Source organism: Onychostruthus taczanowskii, unplaced genomic scaffold (assembly GCF_017590055.1).
Source record: "Onychostruthus taczanowskii isolate IOZ18803 unplaced genomic scaffold, ASM1759005v1 scaffold77, whole genome shotgun sequence".
NCBI lineage: Eukaryota > Metazoa > Chordata > Aves > Passeriformes > Passeridae > Onychostruthus > Onychostruthus taczanowskii.
The window spans coordinates 3,937,620-3,964,614 of NW_024505561.1; the positions used below are offsets into that span (position 1 = coordinate 3,937,620).

The window sequence follows — 26,995 nt, forward strand, 5'->3', positions numbered from 1 at the left end:
TTTGCAGGTTGGTCATGCTGACATGTAGGAGCAGGTAGGTCTTGCAGGCATGGTGCACATTAAATGGGTGAGAAGCAGAGACAAGTAAAGCAACAGACAGCTGGAGTCTCTGCAGAAGGATGAAGGCAGCAAATATAAGCTCTCTCTGTAGTGTTACTTCTTCAACGTTTTTACAGGTTTCTTGACCAACCTTTGTATCTTTGCTGAATCCATGGATCTTACTTCTTTGCTTTAAAGATCCAAACTGTTTTCCTTCTATTTTTCCTCTCCTTTCCTACTGCAATCATTCTAGTACATATTTATGAAGCATCATTAGTAAATTTGTCAAATTCTCATTCTGCAGTTCCCCTCACGTAAATAACAAATTTGGCTTTTACAATTGTGAAGCTCTAGGTAGTCAGCTGGTGTCAGCTGCTTTCTCTTTAGATGCTTACCTGAATCTGTGCTAAAAACAGTAAGTAAGCTGTTCTTTAAAATGTCCCTTTTTACAGTTGTGAAAAAAGACTATTCGTTTTAACTGTTTGACTATCATTAAAATACCAGTGTTTTCAGCCTTACAAAGTACTTTGAGTCTTTTCATAAAGAAAAGTAACAGCAACAAACAAGCCCGGAAGTGTCTGACCCAAATGCTCTAAGATTTAAAAATGTCGAACCAAACAAACAGCCAAAAAGAGGCAGCAAATTAAAAAGATGCCTGATCAAGTAAATGAGTTGGCAGTGGAACCCCAAAACTGAAGCATAGGTTGAAACATGAGAACACTGGGACATTGTTAGAAATGCGCATAACTCAAGCAATTGTATGTTCAATTGCTTGCTTCCCCTGCTCCCCCACAGCATTTTCATCAGCTGAATTAATGAACTGCCAAGCTTTGTAAATTAAGGCTGTCTTCAAGGTGAAAGTGTGTGTCCACAGAGAGCAGCATGGACCTCAGAGTCCCAGCACGCGGCTGAGATCCTGTAAAGTGTAGCTGCAGGTTGATGGCCCAAGGCTTGATTTGACAAGGTCTGAAGTCATGTCTACTCGACCTAATGTGTTTGGTGCTTTCAAAACAGTTTGGTTTTGTTTTAAAGTTTCTGAAAAGCTTGGAAATTTTACTGGTTGAAGCTCCAAGACTGAATGCTGAAAAGGAAGTCGGGCTCTGACCTGCTGGAGTCTGCTCAGCAATTGGCGTCTGTCAGTAGGCTTAGGGCTTCCTTCAACCACTTCATAGGTCAAGAGCTAAGTTCTTATTTTTATTTTGGTTATAGCTGATAGAAATTGAAATATGAGAATCTCATTAGAATGTACCCAATGAAAATAAAGGTTCACTCACAAATGGCATAAGCTGTAGTCAGGCTTACTTTAAAGTCTGCCATTTATTTAGAAATCAGTGTCATTGCTGCTGATTATTTTAAGGAGATTAATTATGTGATTCTTAGACAGCTGGTTGACTTAGCAGAGATCATTACACTGTCATTACTCCTACAGCTGTCTGGTGATGGTGCCCAAATCAATGTGGGTTTCTGCTTTTAGCAGTCCTGAAACTTCTGTGCTGTACTCTAGGAATGTTTGTATTGAAGTCTTCATTCAACAAACTGCTGTAGCAAATATTTTAACATACCACCTCCAATACCTGCTGACATAGATTAAAAATGAAACTTCTGAAGGGTAGGGGCTAATGATGTAGTGGCTGGGAGTTGGAGTACTATGAAAATATTTCCTTCTTGCTGTTTGCTTATGGTATTGGTTGCTTTTTCCCAGAAAATCATTTGTGGCTCTTCAGAGACAAATAATTTGTTTAGATTGCTTTTGCTCCTGGTGCTCCCTGTGAAAGGTCAAGATGTACTTCCAATACAAAACCTGCAGTTGCTTTTTTTCTTTTTCACAGTAAAACCATATTTACAGAGATATTTATTTTGCCCTGGAGACGTAAAAAGAGGGAGAAAATCTACTTCATCAAATTGAGGTGACATGTGTCTGGATTCCTTGCATTCTCTGTCACTGGTGGAAATAGAGTGAGGCACCTTTGGAAGGTGATTTAGTCCACAGAAAATCTTGAGTCTGCATAGTAGCACAAGATAGCAAAATCTGGTCCACCCTGTCTTGTGCAGTAATACTGGGTTGGATATTTCCACAGTAACTAGTCCTGTATTGCAAGAGTTTAACCATAAGTGCCTGCCTTCAGTCATTGCACCAGATGTTTATGGTTTGCATTATCAGAGGATGAGTAATAAGAAATGTCATCATTTCAAGTGAACAGATGATTAATTTATGACAAGCTTCTTTAGTGGTTTAGATTTTTCCATTTGGATCTGGAATGATTAAAGCCAGCTGGCTTTGTTCTCTGTAGGGTCACACCAAGATCAATGCCTTCAACTGGGCCAAGGTTCGAAAGCTGAGCTTCAAGAGGAAACGTTTTCTTATCAAACTGCGGCCTGATGTGAATGTAAGTCCTTGTTAGGAGTTGATGAAGCTGACAGAAAGTTATTTGGTATTTCTACTCACTGATCACACGTGGTTTTTAATCACCTCATGAATATTTTAATTGCTTATGTTCACTGTTGGTACTGTGCACATCAACCTAGCAGCTCAGGTGAGCAGTCATGGCAAAGGACATGTAAACTGTGTCAATCATAATAGAATGTCCCAGAGTCATCGTCTGCTTACAACTCTGGTACTGTATCATCAATTCTTAAGGTATAGCATATAATCAACTTCTTCTCATTAACATTCAAACCGCTGCTTTATCTCTGTCATATTTGTCAGTGAAGGGAAGTTTGAGCAATAGCTTTGATACTGACAGGCAGACCAGCAGTGTCTCAACGTTAGAAGGATAGGGCCTGTTAAGCCTGAAAGCCAATAAGTTGGGAAGAAGCTTTTGGGGCTTTTTTCTTTTTTCTTTTTTTTAGCACAGCACCTGATTTGTCAATGCATTTCTCTAATCTATGTTGCTGCCCAGCTTACATTGCAAATGCTATCCCAATTTTCAGAGTTCATTCCAGGACACCCTGGAATTCCTTATGGCCAGTCGAGATTTTTGCAAGTCTTTCTGGAAGATCTGTGTGGAGCATCATGCCTTTTTCAGGCTTTTTGAGGAACCTAAACCAAAGCCTAAACCTGTTCTTTTTTCTAGAGGTTCTTCATTTAGGTTCAGGTAAGACATGCATTCTTTCCCCCTTTGTTGCCTCTCCATTTCAAAATCACATCCATAATGGTCTAGGATTAAACCTGTTATTTTAAACTCACCTTTTTTACATTGTAGTTTGCTCCTTTATATTTTCCAGTGCATCTTCTCTGCCAGAATAGTGCAAAGAACAGTGTAGGGAAAAACCCTGCATTAATTCTGTAGTAGCTGTTGCAAAATAGCCTCCTGGAGGTGAGATATAAAGTATATAGGGTCCAGCTGGTTTTCCACAAGAAAATTCACCTGTGTCCTAAGCAGCACTGGCTCGCAATTTTTGGGGATTCTTTGAATCCTCTGCTCCTAGAATGGGGTCTTTCCTATGTATCAGAGTAGAGATTGTTGCATGTCCCTGTGATAAACCCGTATTTGTGTAGTTAAAGGCAATGGCTTTATGCTCACAAAGGATTTATGTGAGATGACCACCTCTGTTGAGACCAGGTATACCTGTGATATTGTTAGGCCTGTAGGAAAGCTTTCAGTAGTTGGGTTATTGTTTTAGGGTTTTTTTTTTTCATTACACTGGCAGAAGTATCATTGTAGATATTGCATTGTGTATGCCAGGGGGAAATCCTTTTATTCATACAGTTTATTTTGTTTGTGAAGCTGATACAAGCTGTACAGCCAGAAACGCTCTTTGCTGAGATGAATGATGCAATCTAGGTGCCTTGCATAAGAACACAGTGCATATATAGCCATTCTGACTCTCTTTCCACTTAGTTTGTTGCCTGCAAAGTAAATTAAGGTGGAAGGACCTATGTTGGGTAAACAAACTACAACTTGTTAAGTTTCTGCCTGAATTAAATAGAAAACTGTAGGTGCATTCAACTTACCTCAGGCTGTGGAAAGCAGGTTTTGGCTACATCCTCCACTCCCTGTGATCTGTGTTACTACATTCAGTAACCTTTTCCAGGCCCTGAAAGCCTCTAATGAATTGGAAGAATTTGGCTCTCAGTTGAGCATTCTTGAGGTGTGGGTTTCCTGTGCTGCTTTCAGTTTGCTTTGGAGTTTATAGCTTTGCACAATAGACAGCACTGGGCTTTCTCACTACTTCACACCCTGTAGCAGAAGGGTGGAAAGGGATTTCCAGCCTAAATCTCTGCAGAAAATGTGTGTTTTATAGTAGCAACCAAGGAATGAAGTTTATGTCAGGGGTTTCATCTTATTTCCAGGGTTTACTAATATCAGATAAGGCTGCTATTTGACTAAAAAGGATTCAAGAATATATTAATTAATGAAAGGAAAGCTTAACCCCTGCTTCACTTTCCATTGTAGAGACTTCCCAGTAACGTAGTACCCTATAGGGCCCACAAAGCTGAATTGAAGCAGTTCTGAAATGGCATCAAAAAGTAGCTCCATAGCAAAAGAAAGAGACAAGTAACGTGCAAAATGGTAAAATGTGTGTATCTGACCAGGTCCCCTCCTGTATGATCTTGCCATGAGTTTCTGCTGATAGTGACAAATACTTTTCTGGTTGCTGTGACTTAATATGCAAGCCAAACACAAGGTTATGATGACCAGGTGGTGTATTGTATTAAATACTTTAACTCTGGTTTTCTTCCAGTGGTCGGACTCAGAAGCAAGTTCTTGACTATGTTAAGGAAGGAGGGCACAAAAAAGTGCAGTTTGAAAGGTGAGAGGAAATAAATTTAGTATCCCAATATATTATAATCCAAGAAAAGTCATGATTTCCAGTTAGTTATAGTCTGAGATCTTGGCACCAGTCCAAGAAAAAAAATTCCTTCTCTGCTGGTTTGACTGTTTATCACATGTGTAATTTCCCATGGTCCTGCATGTTTTGGCAAGAGTTTCATAACTTATAGTTCACTTAAAATCAGTAGTCTTCAATCTGTTTTTCAGCAATGAACGTCCTGCTATCACAGGTAACTTTCTCCCAATTTGATTTGCACCCTCTTTGCTGGGATGTGGTTAATGTGTGTGAACAGACATATTCAGCTCAGAGTAAAACTGAACGTAAGAAAAAGTACAGCCAAGCTCAAGGGAGAGGTCTCCAGGGAAACTGGAAGTCTTCTAGCTTGCTAGAGCAGTTCTGTCTGAACTCATCATGCTCATGGTGAGCTGAAAGTAATGGCCAAAATGCCACAAAGACCATGACAGTAGTTCATTGCTTATGATTCATGCTTACCTGGTAGACCATTTTTGCTTCAGTGCTTCTCCTATTTCTTACAGTGGTGTGTTTGAAACACATTAAAATTTTACAGAAAGGAGGAATGTTAATCTGTTTTGGAGCAAAATTTTATGAAAGCTTTATTCAAAGGTTTTATTTTAAAAGCATGTCTCTTGATTCCTGTTTGTAGGGAAAAAAAAAACCTGAAATAGCTCTTTATGTGATTTTCCTTTTATCTCCAGGAAACACAGCAAGATTCATTCCATCAGGAGTCTGACTGCACAGCCTTCAGAACAGCATACAGAGGTGCCAAAACAAGTCAGTGATGTTGATGAAACCCTGGAAATGAAATCCTTTTAAACATTTCTTGTTAGATTACCCTCCACTGATTGCTGTTTTAAAGCCCTAAGAGCATAGTTTTCTGCTTGCTTATCATTTAGCTGGGAGCTAAGGAGTCCTGAGTGTCATAAGCTTTAGGTTCTGCTGAGTGAAACAGCATTGCTTACTGACAACCAGGCAAATATAAATAGTGAGCTTATCTGAGCTGTACTAATGACCATCTGAAAAATTGCAACCCTCAGTGTTGCTGCCAGGGTCCTTGGTTGTAACTATTGCACCTGGGGAACATGTAATTACTTTGCTGAGAGGTCTTGGCTGCCCATTTCAAGGTGTTAGGTTAGTGTTAACCAGGTATTAACCAGGGAGGAGAATAATTATTTCCTCAGAAAAATTGCACCTCTGGCCTTCTAAGCCATTAGCTCTGGTAGATAACCATATGTATTTATCTCATGCTGACAGCTGCTGTGTGCTGGGAGTTCACAAGTCCAAAAGCCCAGTAGTGGTGAGGCTGCAGCAGCTGCAAGTTCCCAGGTCCCAGCAAGGCTGAGCACGTATTCAGTGTACGCTCCCACGTGAATGCACACATATAGCACATGAGCACATTGCCACACATGTAAAGACAGAAAACAGCACTCCCACAGGCACAGACAGTGCCAGTGGCCTCACCCTCTTCCACTCTATGGCTCTGGTTTCTCCAGTTGCTGGCATCCCAAACACACCAAACATACGGGCTGATGGCTCTCCGGGGACAGGCTCCAGAGAAGACAGGTCTGGAGGCTTCATTTCCCTGACTTGGTTGTTGTGGTTTCTCCACTTGCGAGTGTTTTCTGTGCTCATCTGTGTCTGTGGAGGTGAACCTTTGATCACACAACCTTATGTTAGATAGAGCTTAAAATATCAGAAGCAATTAATGGTTAATGCATTTAAGAATACTACCTGAACCTTCTATGCATCACTTCCTTTTGATATTCACAGGTTTTCCCCTTTCTGCAAATTTAGGAACTTCAGAGAATTTTGTTATAGATGAAGCCCATTTCAAATAGCTTGTAGCATTTTAATGTTGCTGAGACAAGCTCAGGTAGATGGAGCATGGCTGCTGGGCAGATGTCTGCAGAAAAGCCAGCCTATGAACCAGTGGCAGCTATGCTCCAGGGAGTGAATGTAGGGTGCTCAAAAGCCCACACGTGACTTTCTTAGTGTAGGCTGTACAAAATTTGTTTTATGTTTATATCTTTTCCTCCAGCTTCTCAGAGTAGTGTGCACAGGTTGGTGTTTTTAGTGTTAGTGGCTGCCTTAGAGCATGGAAACACCTCAAATACACTTTTTACATTATCACTGCATAGTCTGCCTTCTCTTCCCTTGTTTAGCCTGTGTTTTTTTTTTTTTTGGTTTTTTTTGGTTTTTGGTTTTTTTGGTTTTTTTGGGTTTTTTTTTTTTCATTAGTTTTAAGGCTTGGGTTACCTCTTTTCTTTCCAAGAGACTCCTGTGTTTCTGCAGATGCAAAATTCTGGTGCATAATTACATGCAGCCTTTTCTCCCTGGCTCCCATCCCTTCCAAACCTCTCCCATCCCACCCTCCCTCCCCTTTTGTCCTTCCCTTTGTCTCCCCCTTGCCTTCCCTCTATTATCTTTCCAGACTGCTAGAGCTTATGGAGACAACAATGATGCTGCAGCAGTGCAGAGCTGCCGGCAAGGGAAGGAGTTGAAATCTTCCACAGAAGAGACTGGACAGCACAAGAGCCCTTCCTTGAAGAAGAGTCCAAAGGAAGGCAGAAAGGTGGATGGAGCAGTGGTCTCAGCAGTGGAGGAAGAAGAGGAGCCTGCTAAGGATAAGATGCAGCAGAACAGACCTCAATCACAGCAGCCAAGCACAGGTCCAGCTTCCAGGGCTGCTCATGGCAGCAGCACCTCCATTCCTTTCATTGACTGCAGTGATGTAGATAGCGAGTATGATCTCCTCAGAGGACAAATAACCCGGTCATATTCCCAAACAAATGACAATTATGAGGGTGATTTGACCAGTGGTGCCTATATTCACTACAGAGATGAAAATCGCAATAGAACTAGATATAGGGACTCCTCAGCTTCTCTAAAGTCTTCCCAGTATCTCTCTGAAGAATACCTTGATGATAATACAGCTAATCTCTCCTTCTACACTGGGGGAAGCCCCAGGATGCCAAGGCATAGCTCTCTGGTTGACGAAATGTTTAGAGGGCCGGGAAGCCGTAGTCCGCTGGCCACTCCGTTGCCTCCCAGCAGCAAAGAGTCCAGCCCTAACATGAGCCTGAGCAGAGCTGGCTCTCAGGGTTATGTCTCAGAAAATGGGCACGACGGCAGGGCGAGGACTGGCCAGGAGGACAGCCATGCCACTAACTGCCATGGGTATTGCAGATATTCTCCAGGCTCTCAGCGGCCTCGTGCACAGAAAACCCATAATCTCTGCAATAAGTCAGTTACAGATCCATTTATCCTAAGCCAGATATCCTCAACCCCTGGGCAGGAGTATAGATCAGAGAGATACTACAAAGGAGGTGGGGTGGCTAAGATGTCTTCTCCAGAAGGCAAAATGATGGCCAATGGTATGCCAGCTGGGGCACAGTCAAAGCAGAGCCCAGTGATGCAGTCACTGCGTGCCAGTGGCATGATGGATCACATGGCTGCCATCCAGATGATGGAGGGCTCCACCAGCAGTGGGACGGAATCCAGTGATTCTGACTCAGAAGTCATTAATCCCTTCACTCACCCCCTGGTGTTTGGAAACCCTGTTGTGCTGAGCTCCTCTCCCATGCCTAGAAATAAGTACTCCTTTGGAAGCCTTCAGCTTGATGAGGAGGTAGAGGAGGATGTGTCTGTCGGCCTCAGTGATGAAGATGGCGTGCAGGTCTTCAGCTGCTAAGCACCAGCGTGTATGAGACCAGGGGATACTGTGGTTGCTCAGTGGTGTGGTTGCATCTCCTGGGGCTCATGATGAGTGGCTGGTGATAATTTCAGGTGCATGGGCAATTTCAGACATCATTGTTGTACAGGCCAGCCAGCCAGCCAGAGGGAAAGGATGCTAGAACACAGTAATAAGTCTCAGTGATGCTTAACAGTTTGCATCTCCTCTGAAAGGCAGGAGGAGAGGAAAATTATTACTGATTTAGGTACCTCTGTAAGACTTTATACACTCCTCTTCTTTGTGTGAAGTCTTGTTTTAGGTATATGTTGTAGCTGCTTTGATATCTGACTAGTTATTTTGACAAAACAAACAATCAAATCAAGTAGGTACATTGTGCTCTTTTATATGTCTGTTACAGTCTTTTTCTCTCCATAAAAGGAGAGCAATTTATGAGTGCCTCAACAGAGTTAGGAGAAAAAAAAATAACTTGCAGCCAAATGCAGGCAGCTTGATATTCAGGACCAGGACTTGTTGAAATCTTGAAATATGCTGGAAATTTTTTCATAGCAAGAATGTGTCTGGTCTGCTCTTCTTCCTAACTCATTTTATAATCTGATGAAATGAGGGTACAAATCAGGCATGTATAGAATTACAGTATTGTCTTTTTCTTCAGTGGGTTAAACAGGGTGATTTGGTGATGGAGATTTTGAAATGCCAAACTCTTCCTTAGGCAAGAAAAAGAACAGGATGAAAGATACAATTCAAGTGAAAAAAGCTTTGATCAAAACAGCTCTAATGAAGAGTGATATGAGTATTACTTGCAAGGCAATCCTTTATATCCTTTATCAGTTAAGTATATATTGCAAGAATTTTTTTAATTGCTTATACTTTCAGTGAAATCATTATAGAGACATCTGAGTTCTGTGGTGGGTGGTTTGGAGATGGTGGCTGTTTAATTTTTTGCTTTGATCACAAAAAATCTTTATCTGTGCAGGATCCAATTACTCTGTCATAGGCTACTTTTTTAGTAGAGCCACCTCAGAAATTTTTCATCCCCAGACAAGAGAATGGTAGGAGTAACTGTGCTCCAGGGTGATTGTCTTCTGTTCTGTCCATAGAGTGGATATGCACAGAAGGACAAAGAGAATAATTCTGTGTATACCTTTTCACAGGCTAAAAGAATTGAGAATTAAGGTATCCTAATAAAATCTGATGTTAGTTTCTCCAAGTAAGAAAATCAAGACGAAAGGTCCTCTGTATGGAAACTGTTGTACAGTTACTGGAGCTGGGAGACAAGATGTGCTCTTTATAATTGGCCTTATTTTTAACTTTTATATATTTTTCTTGTGTAAGAATGAAAATAAATCCCAGAATTTTAACTGATGAACAGCAGCATTGACTGAACTGCAGGTCACTCCAAGTGATCTGCATCATGCAGTTCATGCATGCAGCAATGATTAATCCATTCACATAATTACCGATGAAAAAGTTACAGGACACTTTGTAAATTTAGACAATATAAAAATTTTCAAGATTGTTTTTACAAAAATTATAAAATGAGAAGTCTTTTTAATTTTTCTAATGCCTTGGTCTATGCACACTTTTAACAGAGTTTAATCTGAGTGAAGGATATTTAAAAATATACCTACAGTAGTTAGACATGTGTTGTTATATACTTTACTGTTTTGAAAGTAAAATATATCTTGTGTAAATATAAGTATCAACTCTCTCATCTCCTTTAAAGTGTTGGCTTTCTTAGAGATTAGATACCTCATTCTTGAACAGGAATCATTTAAAGCATCTCTTTAGATACTGATATTTTGGGGACAGGGAATACTCTCATTTATTCCTGTAGTTAAAGGCATGAGTCTACAAACAGTAAGATTGATAATTAGGGAAAAGCTTGCTTGTATATGATTCTAAAAGAGGATGGTTTGTGTTTTGGATTTAGAATAGCTGTAAAATAATTGCCTTGAAGTTCATAAGATGAAATGTCAGTAGTTGAAGCTCACATCAGCAAACAGTGTGAGCATGGGGAAGTGGGTGCATGACTCTCCTGATTTATTTTTTATTGCCTGTGCAGCAAAAGTATCAGTAGGTATAAAGTAAAGTAATAGCAGTTTGGACAGATGAATTAATTGCTTCATTAGCCAGTAAAATTAGAGTTCAAGTAATGGACTTTCAGCAAAAGGATTTGCAGTCATTTCTGCTACTTAAAAAAAAAGTGAACAGATTTCACATTCACTTTGGATGCAAGTGAATATAAAATTTTATAAGTAGTGTTTGCTATTTCGCATCCTTTCAGATACTGTTTCCAGGCCTGGTTCTTCTCTCATATGCCTCAGATACTAAATTCATAACTTTTTAAGAACAGACCCACTGGGTAGCTGGAGTTAGCCTAGTTGCTAATAAAGTATCTCAACAGCTTTTCTTTTCCCACTCCAATATTATCCTCAAAAATGCAATATGAGGAGTTTTCTGTCTTCTGGCATTTTTTCAGCTTTGAGTGGTGAAGTAGTTGTTGTTTTAACACATGGAATTCTTCCAGTTAAAAGAAGTAAAGTTTATAAATTACATAGGAAATAATTTCATTTAGGATTAATTGCTTCTGCAGCATTCTAATGCCAGTGAAGCTCCGTTTAATATCAGCAGACAAGGTTGTAATTAAAGCAGTCTGTGGGCCAAATTCCTCCACCAGACATGTGGTTCATGTCTGAGCCCTTGCCAAGAAGTGAGTGGTGAAGTGAGAAAGGAGTTTTAAACTTACATTTTTAAACAGGATCAGATCCCTTAGAGTTCATCTGGGAATTTGTTTCTGTGGGACAATCAAAATGACCTTGCAGAAAAAGAACAGAAACCTTTAGGGCAAGACTGCAAACGAGATGAGATGGAGGAATTCTTGTCCTGGCTCACAAAGTGCTCATGGTAAGAGGAGCTTGTCAGTTCTAGTTCGTTGTTGCAAATATTTATTAGTTTGAATACAGTGTACAACAGCAGTGATCTATGCAGTGATCTTTGTCTCAAGTAGAGCAGGTAGTTACAGATGGAGTAACTAACAGATTCTCCCACCAATTCCAGCAGATTTTGGAATGTGGCTGATGGTACTTTTGATTCATTGGTCTAAAATTTTTATTGTCAATAATGAACTTCCAGTCCCATACTCACCAAGTGCCCAGATATCCTTAGGCAGTTGGTACAAATGAGGCAGCTCAATCCCAGCAAGACTGAGCAGCTATGTCCAGTCTGAACTGTGTAGTCCTGAATCACCCATCTCCTGTCTTTCCAGAGGATGTGGAGGAAGCCTCTTGTTGGGTTGATGAATTCCACTCTGTCCATGTAATTGGGTAAATACGGAGGCGAGTTGCAAAAGCAGTTAGGGGTGTGACCATAATAATGTGCAGATCTAGGTAACCTCTGGATAAAAAACCCTCTTTTTAATTAAATTAATTCTTTGCTATTCCAACTACTTAACCACATTCAGCCGTCCTCTACAATGGCAGTGGAAAGGTCATGTCAGACAATTTTAAGGTTTCTCCTATTCAGCAGCAGCTCAAACTTGTGATCCCAAGATCCTCTTGGGATCTTCTAGATTTTTTTTTCATGGTAGTATTTCCTAGAATCTAGTTCTCCTCAGTGACCCAGGATATTAAATCTGTCAATAAATAGATGAAGGAAAGATGGAGAGTGGCAAGTTGTTGTGGGAGCCAAGAACTGCGTAGGATATTCCAGGTATGGAGCTTTGGATAATTGCTACCTGAATGGCCTAGACTGCTCTGTTTCCAGTGTAAGTCCATATCCCCTAGCAAACACACTCCTTGTGCATGGCAGAGAGGAGTGTTCTCTAAAGATGATTTACACCAGGTGCTGCCATTTCACCCATGGCTCATAGCCTGCCTAACAGGCACCATCCTACTAACCATTGCAGCGCACACTGAGTACAAATTATATCAAAGAAAAACTTGAGAAATTCCCATAGGTAAAAAATTTCAACATGTGACTGAAAGTTTTTAGGTTTTCTGTATTCTCATTTACTTTATGTGAGCTATACAGAGCTGAGTTGTAGGCAGGTGAGCATAGTGAAAGAATTGCATGTCAATGGTTCGAAAAATCATATCATTCTATTAGTTTTCTTCAAGATTAAAGGGCATGCAAAACTAGAATTTTCTCCACAGAGCAGCATTGGTAGTGGTGAATGTAACCAGTAGAACCCAGTAAAGAGGGAAAAAACAATGGTTTGTGAATTCACTACAATTCACAAACAATGGTTTGTGAATTTGTTAGTTCACTAAATGGGGCCAGTATTGTTTGACCAGACTGCTTCAGGACCTGCATTTTCTCCCCTGAATATTTGTAGGACAGGTTTTTGTTTGCAGTGAAGCTTTTATTAGTTGAAGCAGCTCTGTTCATTCTGAAGCAAGGGCATTCATGCCAGAAGTTCCTGTTCTGACCTCTCTATCTGGACGTGCAAGTATTTGGTGGTGACCAGAGAAAGTCAAATGGAAAATGGGTGAGACAGACCTAAAAGCTCTTTAAAAGCCCCTTTTTTTTCTTCACTAAGAAGCAGAGATGTTTTAAGTTCTGTCCTTTTCAGTCCCACTATAAGCACACATAGAGTCTCTGTAATCATTAGAAGTTTCTTCTGACGAACTCCAGGAAGACAAGGAAAAGAGAAGAAAAAAAAACATCTTAAGCACACAAAAAAATATCTAGCCCTATTTATTTGCAGTTCCCTGTGGCATAATGTGCTTTCCACTCTTTTTCTGAGAGTTTCAAGTCCCTGTAGTTTTATAGGGTACTCAGAGGGCAAGAATTATGTTGATCAGTTGAACTGATGAAGCAGACCCAATTTTGAATTTTGGTAAAGCCAGTGATTCAGATCTCATTGGATCTCATCATACATTGCATGTATGATCTACATGCAATTAGCATGAACTGTGGTTATTTCTGGAACAGTTCTGTAACAGAAAAAAGGATGCCTGACCTATAAATTCTGTCCAATTCCATGTTTGTTTAACTAATCTCATTTGTCTTAATGAGCCATTAGACTGCTGTCAGAGGTGACTTTAGAATGAAATTTTAATTGCTGCAATTTAACTTCTAATGACGAAAAACAAATTACCAATCCAAGCTTTTCCTGACTTCCACATGTTTGAGGAAGTTGGGTGTCACAGCCTTGTGCACAGAAATGTGGATCACTGGAGAATCCCTGTCATTCAGCAGCATGGTTGTCACCAGCTGGAAGGAGTAGTGAATGTGAAGGAAAGAAATTCTCTGTCCAAACATGTAATAAAGTGAAGTAAGCCAAAATCCCTTTTAGTCTTCCAATAATGCTTCTCTCTCTCCCTCTCTCTCTCTCTGTCTCTTTCTCTCTTAATAGTGTAGTTTCTTAAGGCAGCTTCTGTATACTTTAGCTCATCTCTTTCCTCTTCATTTAGGGGACCAATCCTCTTCTCCAGAAAAAAATAAGAGAAACCCTAAATATCAGGGAAATTGAATCTCCTGGAATGATTTTTAATATGTAAGCCTTTCTTTTGTTAGCTGCTGTCAGACACAAGTGGTAGGAGAAGAGTCCTTTTCTCAGAAATCCAGCTGCTTGTTGGTGTCCCCTACTTGGTGGTGGTGGTTGTGGGTCTTCTGATGCTAAGTGGCAGATTCACAGTGTTAACATCATGAGGACCCTAGGCTCCCATCACCTGGTGTGTAACTTTTCTCAAATGTCAGTAGCAGGGGACTCTGGTTTCAGTCAAGCTATGTTAGGAAAAAATTTTGCCTGTACTGTCAGGTTCTAGAAAGGAATGAAATTTAAATCCTAGGAAACTGACATCAGCAAAATCTTTCCTCTTCTGTTTCTCTAGTTTCTATAGTTACTGAAGTATGCCTAGACAAAGGCACATATCTTAGTTACTTATTTGTAAGGGAAATAATTGTTGTGCAACATGTGCGTCCTGAGCAAAGGTATCTTCTGTGTTCCTCCCTATGGTTAGGCTGTGTGGTGCCATTGATATTTTTAAATACAGAATTTCTAGTTAAAAATCAAAGGCATTATATGAGCAAAAATCCTAGTTTGGGTGACATGTAGCAGTTTTACAGAGTGTTTTGTCTTTTGTTTTAATTCTGTGTTCTATAAAGAGCATGTAGAATAAGCTTGGTTTATGTTGTTTGTTATTAAAAGCAGTGAGCACTTTCTTTTAAATGTTACGAGATCTGGAAATTCTTTGTGCCTGGCTGAGCAATGTATTTACAGGCACATTTTTCACAAGTATGTGTGTAAATAATGGTGGTGTTACTACAGTAAAGGGAGTAAAGACCATAGGATCATAAATTTGCATGACATAATGGTAAATAGTTTGCTCAAAAATGGTTGGAGTTTTAAGATGTAATTTTTGTTGATGATTTTTTTCTTTTTTGTAAATTTTGGCCCCTAAGAACCATAAAAATCTACAGTTGACACAGATAAAAATAAAGTATAAAGGTAGTAATGATACAGCTGTCACTGACTGAGCATGGAAGGTTGAAGGAAAATGAATGCTTTGTGATTCGACAGCTCTCAAGCTTGTTAAAATTAGATTAGATGCTTTCTTTAAAATGCTGCAAATCTGGTTTTGAGAAGAGAACAGGCTTTTGCCTTTGATGGTTTTCAGCAAGATCAGAGGTAGTTCTTTCTGTTTAGTTCAGAGAATGTTAGAGCTCATGCCTGTTGCTTTTCCACGAGGCACTTAAAAATACTTGATTAGCTGAATCCTTGTATTTCCCTTTTCCTGCTAAAAAAATCACCTGGGCCCACTAACAAAAGTACATAAGCTTGGCAGTGTTCACTTACCCAGCCCTTTCCTGACTTCTGTGTGTGCACATGCATAGATTTTTTAAAAAATAAATCTCAATAATAAAAATTAATTTTTAAGATTGGCAGTGCTGGGGACTTCATTCTCATTTTTGTCATTTGTTTAATACCTTTTAAAGAGAAACATTTTTTGTTTCATTGTATGCACTGTTTTGTCAGCATGTACCTCTCTGGGAGAAAAAGCCTTTTCAATGTTCTGTCTATCCTCAAAGCATGGTATATCTTCTGTTCCTTGCATTGTTTGGAGCACTGTCTCAATGTCCTTTTACTGCAGAAATGCCTATTTTGTATTTGGAGTACCTGATTCCTCCTGTTACAGTGATCCTGCCTCACGGAGCACTCCTCACCTCAGAATTAATGAAAACCCTCGCCAGGTTGTGACTCTCAGGTTGAGAAACCACACCATGCCGAGGAGCAAAAGAGAAGAGGGGAGCGAAAGGTCTCTTTTCCAGGGCATTTGGGCTTCACTGAGCACAATCAGACTGCCCTTCATTTCCTAATGAGGGCTGCACCCAGCCATGCAGGCTGTGTGCCGTGGCTCGTAAGCAGGATCACTGCAGTGCTGGGGAGGTGTCTTGGTGGAATGGACAGTATCTGTGGCTTTAGCTTACATGGGGGCTGAAGGTTTCCGATTCTATTGTAGCACTGTGTCACGTTGGTTTAAAGGCAAACAAAGGCAAACTAACCCTAACCCTGGGTACAGCAGGAAAACCTTCTGTAGGTCGTTCCATTTCTGTCTGGAGAGATCAAGGCTAGACAAAGGACTGATGCCCAGTGACCTTGCATTCTCCCCAGACTGTAATGCTCACTCTTTGTTCTTAAGATGTGAGTAGACCCTGATGTAGGCCAACAGCAGTTACTGTCTGATTTCACCCTCACCGCTGTCTAATATTGCAGTACACCAATAAAGCATGGACCTTTACCAGCTGGAGAGGTTGCTGGCTACTAAACCAACTCCAAGCTTGATGAGACTATAAGCATGTCAAGCCATTTAACTGTGTATGCATGGAATTAATTTTTTTATTATTTTTAGTTTCACCTGTACCTGAAGGCTTTTACTCATTCTAACTGGTATTTTGCTGTAAAACTGTCACTGGTTTAATTGTTCTGTCCAATTGCTGGCTGATGCTTTGTCGTAAATATGAGGAAATTGGTTCATTGAGAAGGTGCACCATTTTCCCAAATTCTGCTCACTGCTGTGGGCGTGCATTTTGCAGCTGTGAAGTCAAAGTGAACCTTTCTTCTTCTCAAGATCCTCTTCAAGCCAGGCAGAGTTAGTGGTTATGTGTGACATTGGATTGCTTCACAAGTTTGCTTTTAATTCCTGTTCCTCATCAAAATCTTTGGTACTGCATTCAGGGATGTTTGTACATTAATTTATAGCTGTTGTGTAACTATTTTTCAAACTAACAAACTGTATCCACTGCTCCAGCTTGATTCATGTAATGGGGAAGAGAAGTGCAGCTTGTTGAACTGGTTCCCCTCAAACTTTTGTGGAAGTCAGTGGGATTTCTTTTTTTCTTACATTGAGGGAGAACAGAGCAGAATCTCTATCCCATAACTCTTCAGCAATATGACTGTGCCTGGTTCACAGCTGGGGAGAGAAGGGATGGACACCATTATTATATAAACTCTTCTTCAATCTAAGGTACTTTAGTGATTGGTGAAGTGCATATGAAAACTTCTGCTGCTTCATTTGGTGCTATCTCTCCCCCATGTCACATATCTTCTCTGACCAAAACATTTAGATGCACATTAGAGCTATGCAACTACTGTGAAAATGGAAAATTAAGCGAGACTGTGTGGCCACAACAGTGGCAGCTCTGTCAGATACTTTCTTATTAAAGATCCTTCATAAGTGATATGCTCAGTAATGTCTAGGAGAAAGGGGAAACAATTTGGGTTTCATCTGCCAGACTGGAGTTTAGAAAACACTGATCTGAGATGAAAGTTGAGTAACTGGGATATGGATTTCACAAGCCTCCCCTGACTGCAGAGCAGGCCATGGAGCAGGAGTAAGGGAGGATAAGCCCTGCAACATTCCAGGTATTGAGAAAGGTGCTTTTCTGGCTCTTAATAAGTTTTTAATTTCTAATAATAACAACCTTGAGAACAATAAAACTCTCAAGAATTGACTTGATGAGATCTTAAGCCGTACATGAAGTTTACCAGCAGAATTTCAGTCATACTAATAATGGTTGGTTTTTTCGCTCATTTTCCATAAATGAGTCATTATCACTTCTTGGTACTCCACAGAAAAAGAGCATTCCCATGGGCATCTTAACACTGCTGTACTCTTCCTCTCTGTTAAAAAACACTGTGTATGAATGGGAACTGTTCCTTTGGAAGTAGATGCAGAACACTAAATGGCCTGAGTTTGTTATTCTGCAGTTTCAGAAGAAAAGGAATGGAGGAGGAGTATCTTCAGGATACACTGAGTCCCATTGGTCTCCCTCACAAAGAGGAGAGCTCCCCTGTGTTAGGTGCATTTCTAACCAGGGATTTCAAGTCATCTCATGCTGCCCATGTAGTCAGCAAAGAGGCAGCAGGCAGTTCAGGCCACCTATGGTGTGAGTTGACCTCTGGGAGAGACTTCCTTCATCATGTGGAAAGTACTGATTGTAATTGTTTTTTCCTTTGATAAGAGCCATGTTTAGAGCAGTGTCACTCAGCCCAACACTCCATGGGCACCACCCTCAGCCCCTGTGGGCGCACAGCTGTGTGTGACAGGAGCCAAGAGTACCACAGGTACAGTGAGTGGGATGGATCACGTCTGGTGGCCGAGGGCAGAGCCCGGCCTGCCCCTCTCCAGCAGGGCACCCACACCTTGCCAGCTCTCTGTGCCTTCCTACCCCAAACTGCAGCAAGCAACTGGTGTGTATTTTGACAAAGGTGTGGCTGCTAAGTATTTGATTCTAGCTGCTGGCTTCTTTTTGTGTAGCACATGGAATGCGTATGTTGGTTGGGAGAGATTTGAGACACGTGTAAAGCTAGGAAGATAACCCACTTTCATGTCCTGTGGCCATGTAAAATGCCTAAAATGCCATTGTCATTTCATAGATTTTTTTTTTCCCCAAGTTAGATTTCAATCTATCTTCAATAGATTTCAATCAAGTTTTGCTTCTTTTGTTACCTTCCCTACTGCAGTACTTTTCTCTGGTGTCAGTGGAACAAAGAACCACTCCAGGTACTTCAGCATTGAAGTAAAATCTGGCATGCCATGGTAAAGTGCATTCTCATTATTTGCCACTGTCATCAACAGTGTTGGTTTCTCTTCTTAAACCCACACTTAGAAAATAACTGAAGAACATGCATAATAATTCCTACCCACTCCTCCAAGGATGTAATTTTAGTATATGCTTAAATAATCCTCAGATATACATTCTTTTGTGATTTCTCTTGGTTTGTGTGTATACAGCTGACTCCATTAAATTTGAAAAATGGGCCAATTCTGAATCTAAATAAAAATCACTTCAAGTATGAGCAAAGACAATTCCATGTTACCAGCTGCAAACCATTTAGGCCTCCAGTGTGCAGTAGCATTTGCTATCTGGCACATGACATGCTAATAATTGCCTGCCAATCCATGAATCCTTTAGGGTGAATTGTAAGGGATTTCAGTACCTTGTAAATAGGATTGGTCTTCTCCCTTCTGTTTCTGTTTATATTCTGCAGTATGTAGTTGATGAGTAGAGCCTGTATGAATATACTCTTCTGTGGCAGATCAGATGAAACACTTTATTCAGATTATTTATTCCTTAGTTCTGTGAAAAAGAGAAAGTGGCTTTGCAGCACTGCCATGACCCATCAGCATGACACGTGTCCTGATTGATTGTTGATGGGGGAGGAGAGAACCTCCATTTTCATTTCTTCATGGCTTACTGATTTTTCACACCAAACCAAACTTGTTTCCCACCTTTCCCAGAGCAACATCCAGTGTGTTCATATCTGTGGCTGTGTTGGTTGTAATTAGGCCCCAGAATGTACCAATGTAAGGACATTTTGAGGTCCTTTTGTAATGCAGCCACTTTCTTATAACTAGTTTCAATTTTCAATAGTTCATTGTATTGGCAGGTGGGGTCTGACTGAGCTCCTACTTGTAGTTGGTGGTGGTGGTTGGGTTTGGTCACTGCTCATGCCCACAGTGGTACCAAAAGGGAGGATGCTGCATTTCAGCTTGCTGCAAAATAACTTTGAGAATGTCAGTGATGCATTGACATGCAAAGTCTTTTATCACTTGGGTGTATACACAGTGCTGTGAGCCACCAGGCACATTTTTTATTATACTTTCTATAATACTTTTCCCAGGTTAATGTCTTCCAACTCTAAGATAGGGCGTCTTTCTAATTCATTGTCCTTTTGATATTTTGTAGTTTGAAATACTTGAGTTGTACTGATAAAAGTTACAGTACATCAGAGCTTAGATCTAGGATTATAGATAGGTAGGTAGATATGTCAATATATCTATATCTATCTATCACAGATAGGTGCTATTTAACTCCTAGACTACAATGCTGTGAACTTCTCACAGAGGTGCAAATCATTTATTCGCTGTCATATGACAGGCATAGTGCCAGAATTTCTTTGTTTCCACGTTTGAAGTGATATCACTTTTCTTATGTCTTTTGTAATGTAGTTAAGTACTTTTAACCTTACAACCTTGCTATTAATCTGTTTCACTATTTCTCAATGATGAATTCCATTTCTTTGGAAAATACTGTATACAGTTGTGTGCTAGTGTCAATAAAATTGACATTTGTGTAACAAGCTGTGGCATTTTCTCAAATTTCACTGAACATTGATTTAGTGTGAAACTGTTGATAAATCCTTTCTTGCTAGCTGTAATAATACAGACCTTTATTTCAGACAAATACTGCTTTGACTTTGATTTTTAATAGGCTACATAACTGTCATGATTACGTAAACTGATAACTGTGCTGTTTTTTTCTTCTCTTTTCAAAGGAATGATTTATAAACGTGAACTGTTTTGGAACTGGAAAACATTAATGTTCTAGCAATAAAGCTTGAGTTCTTCCAGAAAATAAATAGGTTTTACTACTGGCCTAATTATATTTATTTTATATTATATTTAATGGAGTATTTCAGCTGTGGTTTTTTAGCAACAGGAAAATTTACCTATCATAATTTAGGGAGGACATAATCACATGATAGTGAATTGTATTTGACCCTGATTATATATGGTGATGTACGTGTTTTACATTTCATCTTAGACAGCCTGTTAGCTGTGGTAGTCAAGAGCTTGTCTCTTTTTTTTTTTTTTTGTTGCATTTTAATGTATGATGCCAAAATGGCACAGACTGTAAATGTTCTTCCACATGACAGATTCTTCTTCTAAAACAGGTTTAGATTGTCAGATGTATGGAGGAGGGGATTACTGGGAGAAGACTGGACATTTTTGGCAAACTTTCTTTCTGTGCAGTCATTAATCTGGCGGCCTCCCAGAAGACAAAATGCTAATTTCAGTAATTTAATCTAGTGTATATGAATCCATGGAAGTGTAATTGTCTAATTCTTTAATATTTTTCATCCAAAATGAAATGGGACTTTATATCTGTGAAAATCTGAAATTGTCATGCTTTGTGCATTAAAAGTATTCTTTTCTTATGTAAATGTAATGCTAGCATTTCCATCCCAAACAATCAGAGGAGCATGGAAAGACTTACAAGGTATAATATACATACTCGTGTTGTGTGTAGAAATTGGGGAACTAGTAGTTTTCTCCCTTCATGTTAGATGTGACTGATCTTAGCAGCAACACTTCTGTAGAAAGTCATCCTTTTCTCTAGACCTCAACTAGATAAATTTGTACTAACTTGTCCTGTAGTTCCCTATGAAGTACTGATTTGAGTGTTTGAAGTTCTACCTTGCTGGAAAGAATGGCACTCCTGGAACGATTACTGTATTGTTGTATTTATTCTCTTTCTATAGAGTGGATTACAATGATGAAACGTTTTATACTAAGTCGATGTTTAGAATCACAGAATGGCCTGGGTTGGAAGGGACCTTAAAGATCTCCTAGCTCCAACCCCCTGCCATGGGCAGGAGCACCTTTCACTAGACCAGGTTCTTCAAAGCTCCATCCAGCCTGGCCTTGAGCACTGCCAGGGGTGGGACAGGCACAGCTTCCCTGAGCAAGCTGTTCTAGTGCCTCACCCCTCCCACAGTAAAGAACTGCAGCTCAGTCATCTGTGCCTTGATTCCTTCCCTACAGAGATAGTAATTTCAGCCAGTTTTATCAGCCAAAAGACACTTAACCAGTCCCGTGGTGAATTCAAGTGGATGCAGTTCCTCTGGCTTCAAGGCCATTTCAGCTAGTTTGAGGACCCTGATGGCTATGTCTTGTAGCATAATTTCACCTGCTGCAATGTAAGATTATAACTCCTTGTGGTACTTCCTTGAGAAAGCTTGTCCTAATTGATTTTTCTTTTATCATTTTTCTTAGCAGGTTCTCTGACTGGCAGCCCTCACCTTTCAGAGCTTTCCATCAATTCCCAAGGAGGACCATCCGTGGCAAATATGACTTTATCTCCAAACTTGAGCCCTGATGCCAAGCAGTCATCTCCCTTGGTCAGCCCTTTGCTGAATGACCCATCATGCATCAGGGCTGATGATGAGGAAGAGGTCAAAAGAAAGGTAAGGTGAATGAAGTTGGTCTTGTCTGTCTTCTCTCTGGTGTGTTGTGATAAATCTCGGTTGTTCCTGTTGTTCCTGAGGTTCCAAGCAACCTCAGGAGCTTGTTTGGATGGGGTCTCCTATAAATCTTAACTTTGTTTTGGGGAGTGGAGTTTGGTAGTTTGTTGTAACAAAACAGTCAGCTCCATTGTCTTACTGGAGAGAAAACTTCCAGGTGACAGAAAGAAAAGGAACAGTGTTGAGCCTGTTGTGGGAATATCCAACCCAGGCTCTCCAGTCTGTCTCTGCTGGGAGCACCACTGGGAGCATCTGGTTGTGGGAGTAGAAAATGCTCTCTTTGAGCCACAGCCTGCAGCGATCAGCTGGGAGTGTTTGGCTCAGACCCATCATTGCAGCAAAACCATAAGGAAGCATCACATCCAAAACTGCTTTCTGAAGATAAAGTGTTTGTCTGAGCCAGGGTGCTCTGGGTGCCTGCTGGCTCATCCCTCCTCTGCTGCTGGCTGAGAGGGGCTTCCTTTTGTCCGTCTGTGCCTGCCTTTTTCTCCTCATCTTGGAGCATCTCAGGAGGGAGAAAGAAGCACTGATGGCTTTGCTGGGAGGTGGGAGTTTGTGTAAGGAAGATGTCTTTTCCCTCTGTGCATACTTAGCAAGATGAATGAAAGAAATTGGAGAAGAGGAAAATCTGAGAGTCGGTTAATAGAGCCAGGACTCTCTGTGCCAGTCCCAAGATGGAGCAGCCAGTGGCTGTGTACACCAGCTGATTGTGGTTCCTGGGGGTGCATTCTAGCTGGGAAATGCCCACACAGACTCCCTTTGCAGGGCTTTCACAGTGTTTCCACTGCATCATTTGTCTTCAGGGAGGAAACAAAGGAAAAATATCTATGGGGTTTTTTTCTTAATGTTTGCTTCCTGAGCAACACAGAGGAAGATCAGCTGGGTTCCTTTGGCTCTTCAGAGTTAAGAAATTTCAAATCTGTAGCCTAATCTAAAATCCTTTCCCTCTCCCACTGTTAGGTTGCTCAGCCAACAAAATCTTACAGGTTGGAATTTTTTTGGAAGTATTTTTCCCATGGATTACCATCCTGATGACGAAACTTACAATAATCAGACACAAATTTCTGTTGCTTTGTCAAATTTGACACTTGATTTAACTGGTCATTTAGCCTGCAAAGGATTTCTTCATCAACTTCACAACATGTCCTGCTCCAGAAATAAACTGAAAGGAACATCAGCACCCCAAAGCAGTAGAAATCATCTTGGCAGAAAAAGAAGTCTCTCAAAAACCCATGGAAAGTTGTTGTTCTCCGGTGTTTGCAGGGAAGGGTTGATTTTAGGGCTTCAGGGCTTAGGAACGTTCAAGGATGAGTCACAGCATAACCACAAGCAAGGGTCACTGGTTTGTAACTCTCTTTGTGATTTATTATCTACAGTTTTTTTTCCTCCGTAAAAGCAGAGGAAAACCTAATGTGCTTGCAATTCACAGAGGTTCCCAACTGAGAAAGCTTACTTCATTGCTAAAGAAGTGGCGACCACGGAGCGAACATACCTGAAGGACCTTGAAGTCATCACTTCGGTATGTTTGCTTGAGCCTTACTCACAGAACACGTGAAGCTCTGGGCAGGGGTGGTATTTCATCTGCTCCATTTAACATCCTTGATCTGCGCTGTTTTTATATTCTGCACTGTAGTTACTCTTTGCTGTGCAGGGCAGTTCTCCTCCAGGGAGGAAGTTACACGAGAATCAGAGAGCAGAGGTTTGCTCTGTGGTTAGTAACATGCACTAAGAAACTGTATCAGGTTGAGGAACTTGGGACACACTTCAGTTATGTTTTCTTGCTCTCATGCTTTGTGGTTATAATTACTAAAAATGCCTGTGGGTTTTCAATGACTTCTCTTAAAACTGAAGCAGCTCCTTAGGGGCACATATAAATGTTTTCTACTGCATTAAACGCCCTCCGTTTAACATGAAATATTGCGGAGTACCTATTTGAATGATTCTGATTTTTCAGAAAGTGAAATTGTGTGTTAAATGAGTCATTCCTCTGTAGCATCTGATCAGAGTGTGTTTGTTAAAATCACCAAGGCAAATAGCTGACATCTTTGCACACACAGTAACAGTCTTGTTTCACTTCTGAGAATAATGTGTGCAAGATCTGGTCTGAAACAACCATTTTTCTGTGAAATGGCACCAGATCCAAACCCCTTCATGGCATTTTGGCCAGCTCCAGACCTCTCAGCTCTTAAATCACCCAGTGAGGTGCATTGCCCACTCCTGTGTTGAGTGCTGTGGTAAGGAGGACATGCTTCAGGGGAGAGTGTTGGGACCAGCTGGGAGCCAGGGACACACTTTCTCGTCAGCTTCTTCTCTGTTCCAGGATCCCATGGGACAGATGCAGCTAATCAGACCCCAGCCTAGACAGAGCCAATATAGCATGGTTTTTACAGGCAGCAGGGTAGCTGTGGCCCCACTGCTACTTGCCCTTGCTTTTTGGGAAGCCAGCCTGCTGAGAGAAGAGGCCAGGTTCTCTGGGACAGTTCTGCAGTCATTGCTGTAGTCTCAACAGCAGATATGCTGTTTTCATATAATATTTCACTCAGTGGCAGCAGAAACAAAAAGTTTTAGCTCTTCAGAGCTAAAGCCCATTTTCCACCCCATCCTCTCATTCTTGTGGTAGGCAAATTTGAATTTGCTGGATCCCCAAGAGGGATGGGCCTGATGATTAGCATACAGTTGTATCAGCTGTGCTCCACAAATGACTGGCCCAAGAGGTCACTGAAAGTGAACAAGCAGCCAACATAGTTGGAAAAGGAACAACTGCTGTGCGTGAATTTTGAGACTTGGTAGATGAGCTTCGGCTTTAGTTCTGCTTGGTGCTGAGATAAAGCAGGGGAGAGGGAAGCTTGGGAGGGATCTCTTTTTATCCCAGCTCTGGCTCAGCTCCAGCTGATGCAGTGTCAAGCAAGACTGCTCTAACAGTCTTCTGTGGTCCCTGCAGCCTTCTAGGCACTGCTGGAAGTCAACCACAGATAGCTGGAACCCCTCAGGGCACTAAAGAGTGAGCAGTGTTACCATGTTGAAGGCAATAGGCATTACTACCTTGGCAAGCTGCCTGGTCCTGTGGTTTTGTGTCACCCATAATCTGTTAGGGTGAAATAAAGAGAATATGGAGCAAGACTGAGCAGGAGCCTGTTTCAGTCTTTACAGTGCCTGTCACTGCCACTCCAGTTTTGTGATAGCAGTGTCTTCCACTTGCTCACTTTGCAAAGTGATGTCCTCTGTGTGCACACAGCAACAGGGGCGTGAGTGCTCACTGAGCCAGCTCCTGCCAAAGGCATTTCTGACGGAACTCGGCAAAAAGAAAATGCAGAGCGTATTTTTTTTTGCTTTTACTGAATTGTTTACAAGTATTGTAATGCTCTTTCTCTTGCACCTGCAGCATTTGCAAATTCAGTTTGTATTGACTAACCAGTTCGGGTTTGAAAAGAATTTTCAAGATTTGATCAGTGATGGCAAAAGGGAAGGGAGTTCCTTTTTCAGCTGTGCAGGGTCTGATCTCTGATAAGAGCACCAGTTCAGTGCGCAGGAATGTCAGGGATAGTCTGGGTTGTATTCCTCGTGCCAGATAAATAAGATCCTTGCTGGTTTAGCTGTTAGGAGTATTTGACTTAGGTACATAAAGACAGAAAATGATCATACCTTCTGCATTCCCCCTGCTGATAATTTTGCTTCTTTTTTCCTTTGTAGTGGTTTCAGAGTGCAGTGAGTAAAGAGGACTGCATGCCTGAAACACTGAAAAATCTAATTTTCTCCAACTTCGAACCTTTGCACAAATTTCACACTGGTTTTCTCAAGGAAATTGAGCAGAGACTTGCTCTATGGTAAGACTGTTGATTGTTATTATCTGTATTCTTTCATGCAGTTTAGCATTTTTGCATTCCCTTTTTGCTAACTCCTTATGATCTACTGTAGGGCTTAATTTGTGAAAGTCACAGATGTTGGTTATTAACAGACAGGGTTTCTTGAATTGTGCTTTGTTCATGTTTACTTGACAAACTCTGTTGTTCAGATATCTCAGTTACAGACATATGCAAATGAGATCATAATTCTGGATGAAGCTTTCTCTTGCCAAATGCCAGTGTTTCTAAAAAGGCAGCTCCTTTGAAGAACACGCTGCAAGCAAGGCTTAACAGTAATAAAGAGGTAGAGGCACAGGACCAGGTTCTGTTTCTGTCAAAATAGGTACAGGCTAGGAGGATTTCACAGAGCAGCTTCTCATTCTGCAGCATCAGAGCTGTGGCACTCACAGGGCCTACAGTGCTCTCTACAAATTGACAGTGTTGGAAGAGGACACTGGGCTTGAAAATCATCTATTCTTAACCTAATACTGACAGTGAAACATGGCATTTTTTACAAAATAGCTATGAAGTGGATAATTCTTCCCTGGCAAGGCACTTAATTCATTTGACCACTGAAATCTTAGCAGAGGCAGCAGCATAAGCAGAAGCCTTCTACTTGCTCTGATTAGACCTGTCTGGACTAGATTGTCATGCTCTGTGTAGGCATTTTTTGTAACTTATCTTTGGTTCTAGGAGCTGAGCTTCTCCTTCTCAGTTAGAAAAGTGACAATGAAAATCACGTGAAAGCAGAGCAGGCAGACCTAATGGGTGTTAATCAGTTTAATTAAGACGGGTGCCTCTTTATACTAATGAATCAAAACAAAAGCCAAACACAGTCTCAGAGTGTGTGAGTTTAACTCTTGTGATGTATTGAGATCATTTAATGAGGGCACAGCACTTTGCAGACTAGTGCTGTCCAAACCCACCCTGCACAGTTGCAGAATTAGCAGGTGTTTTCTGGGAAGAGGGGAATGCGGTACTGCCTCTTAGAGCTGACAACATCCTCACCCAGGACTTTGGTTAACTCCTAATACAATTATTTATTCTTTTTTATATATATATATAGTTTGTATATGTATTTATATATATACCTAA

The 26,995-nt window shown here is 40.8% G+C and overlaps 1 protein-coding gene across 6 annotated transcripts in view; it reads left to right on the forward strand.

Moving 5' to 3' along the window:
* Window positions 1-26,995, forward strand: part of FARP1 (FERM, ARH/RhoGEF and pleckstrin domain protein 1) — a 201,328-nt gene that overhangs the window by 147,630 nt on the left and 26,703 nt on the right. For 4 of the 6 annotated variants that reach the window (XR_005954037.1, XM_041423353.1, XM_041423349.1 and 1 more), the window contains 8 exons: window positions 2,331-2,426; window positions 2,971-3,134; window positions 4,726-4,794; window positions 5,532-5,607; window positions 7,265-7,502; window positions 21,811-22,001; window positions 23,488-23,577; window positions 25,749-25,882. Coding sequence is in view for 5 of the 6 variants with exons in the window: in XM_041423353.1 (XP_041279287.1) it covers window positions 2,331-2,426; window positions 2,971-3,134; window positions 4,726-4,794; window positions 5,532-5,607; window positions 7,265-7,502; window positions 21,811-22,001; window positions 23,488-23,577; window positions 25,749-25,882 (1,058 nt within the window). In the remaining variant the exon portion in view is untranslated. The remainder of the gene's footprint in view (window positions 1-2,330; window positions 2,427-2,970; window positions 3,135-4,725; window positions 4,795-5,531; window positions 5,608-7,264; window positions 7,503-21,810; window positions 22,002-23,487; window positions 23,578-25,748; window positions 25,883-26,995) is intronic. The other 2 variants (XM_041423351.1, XM_041423350.1) reach the window with 2 other exon arrangements.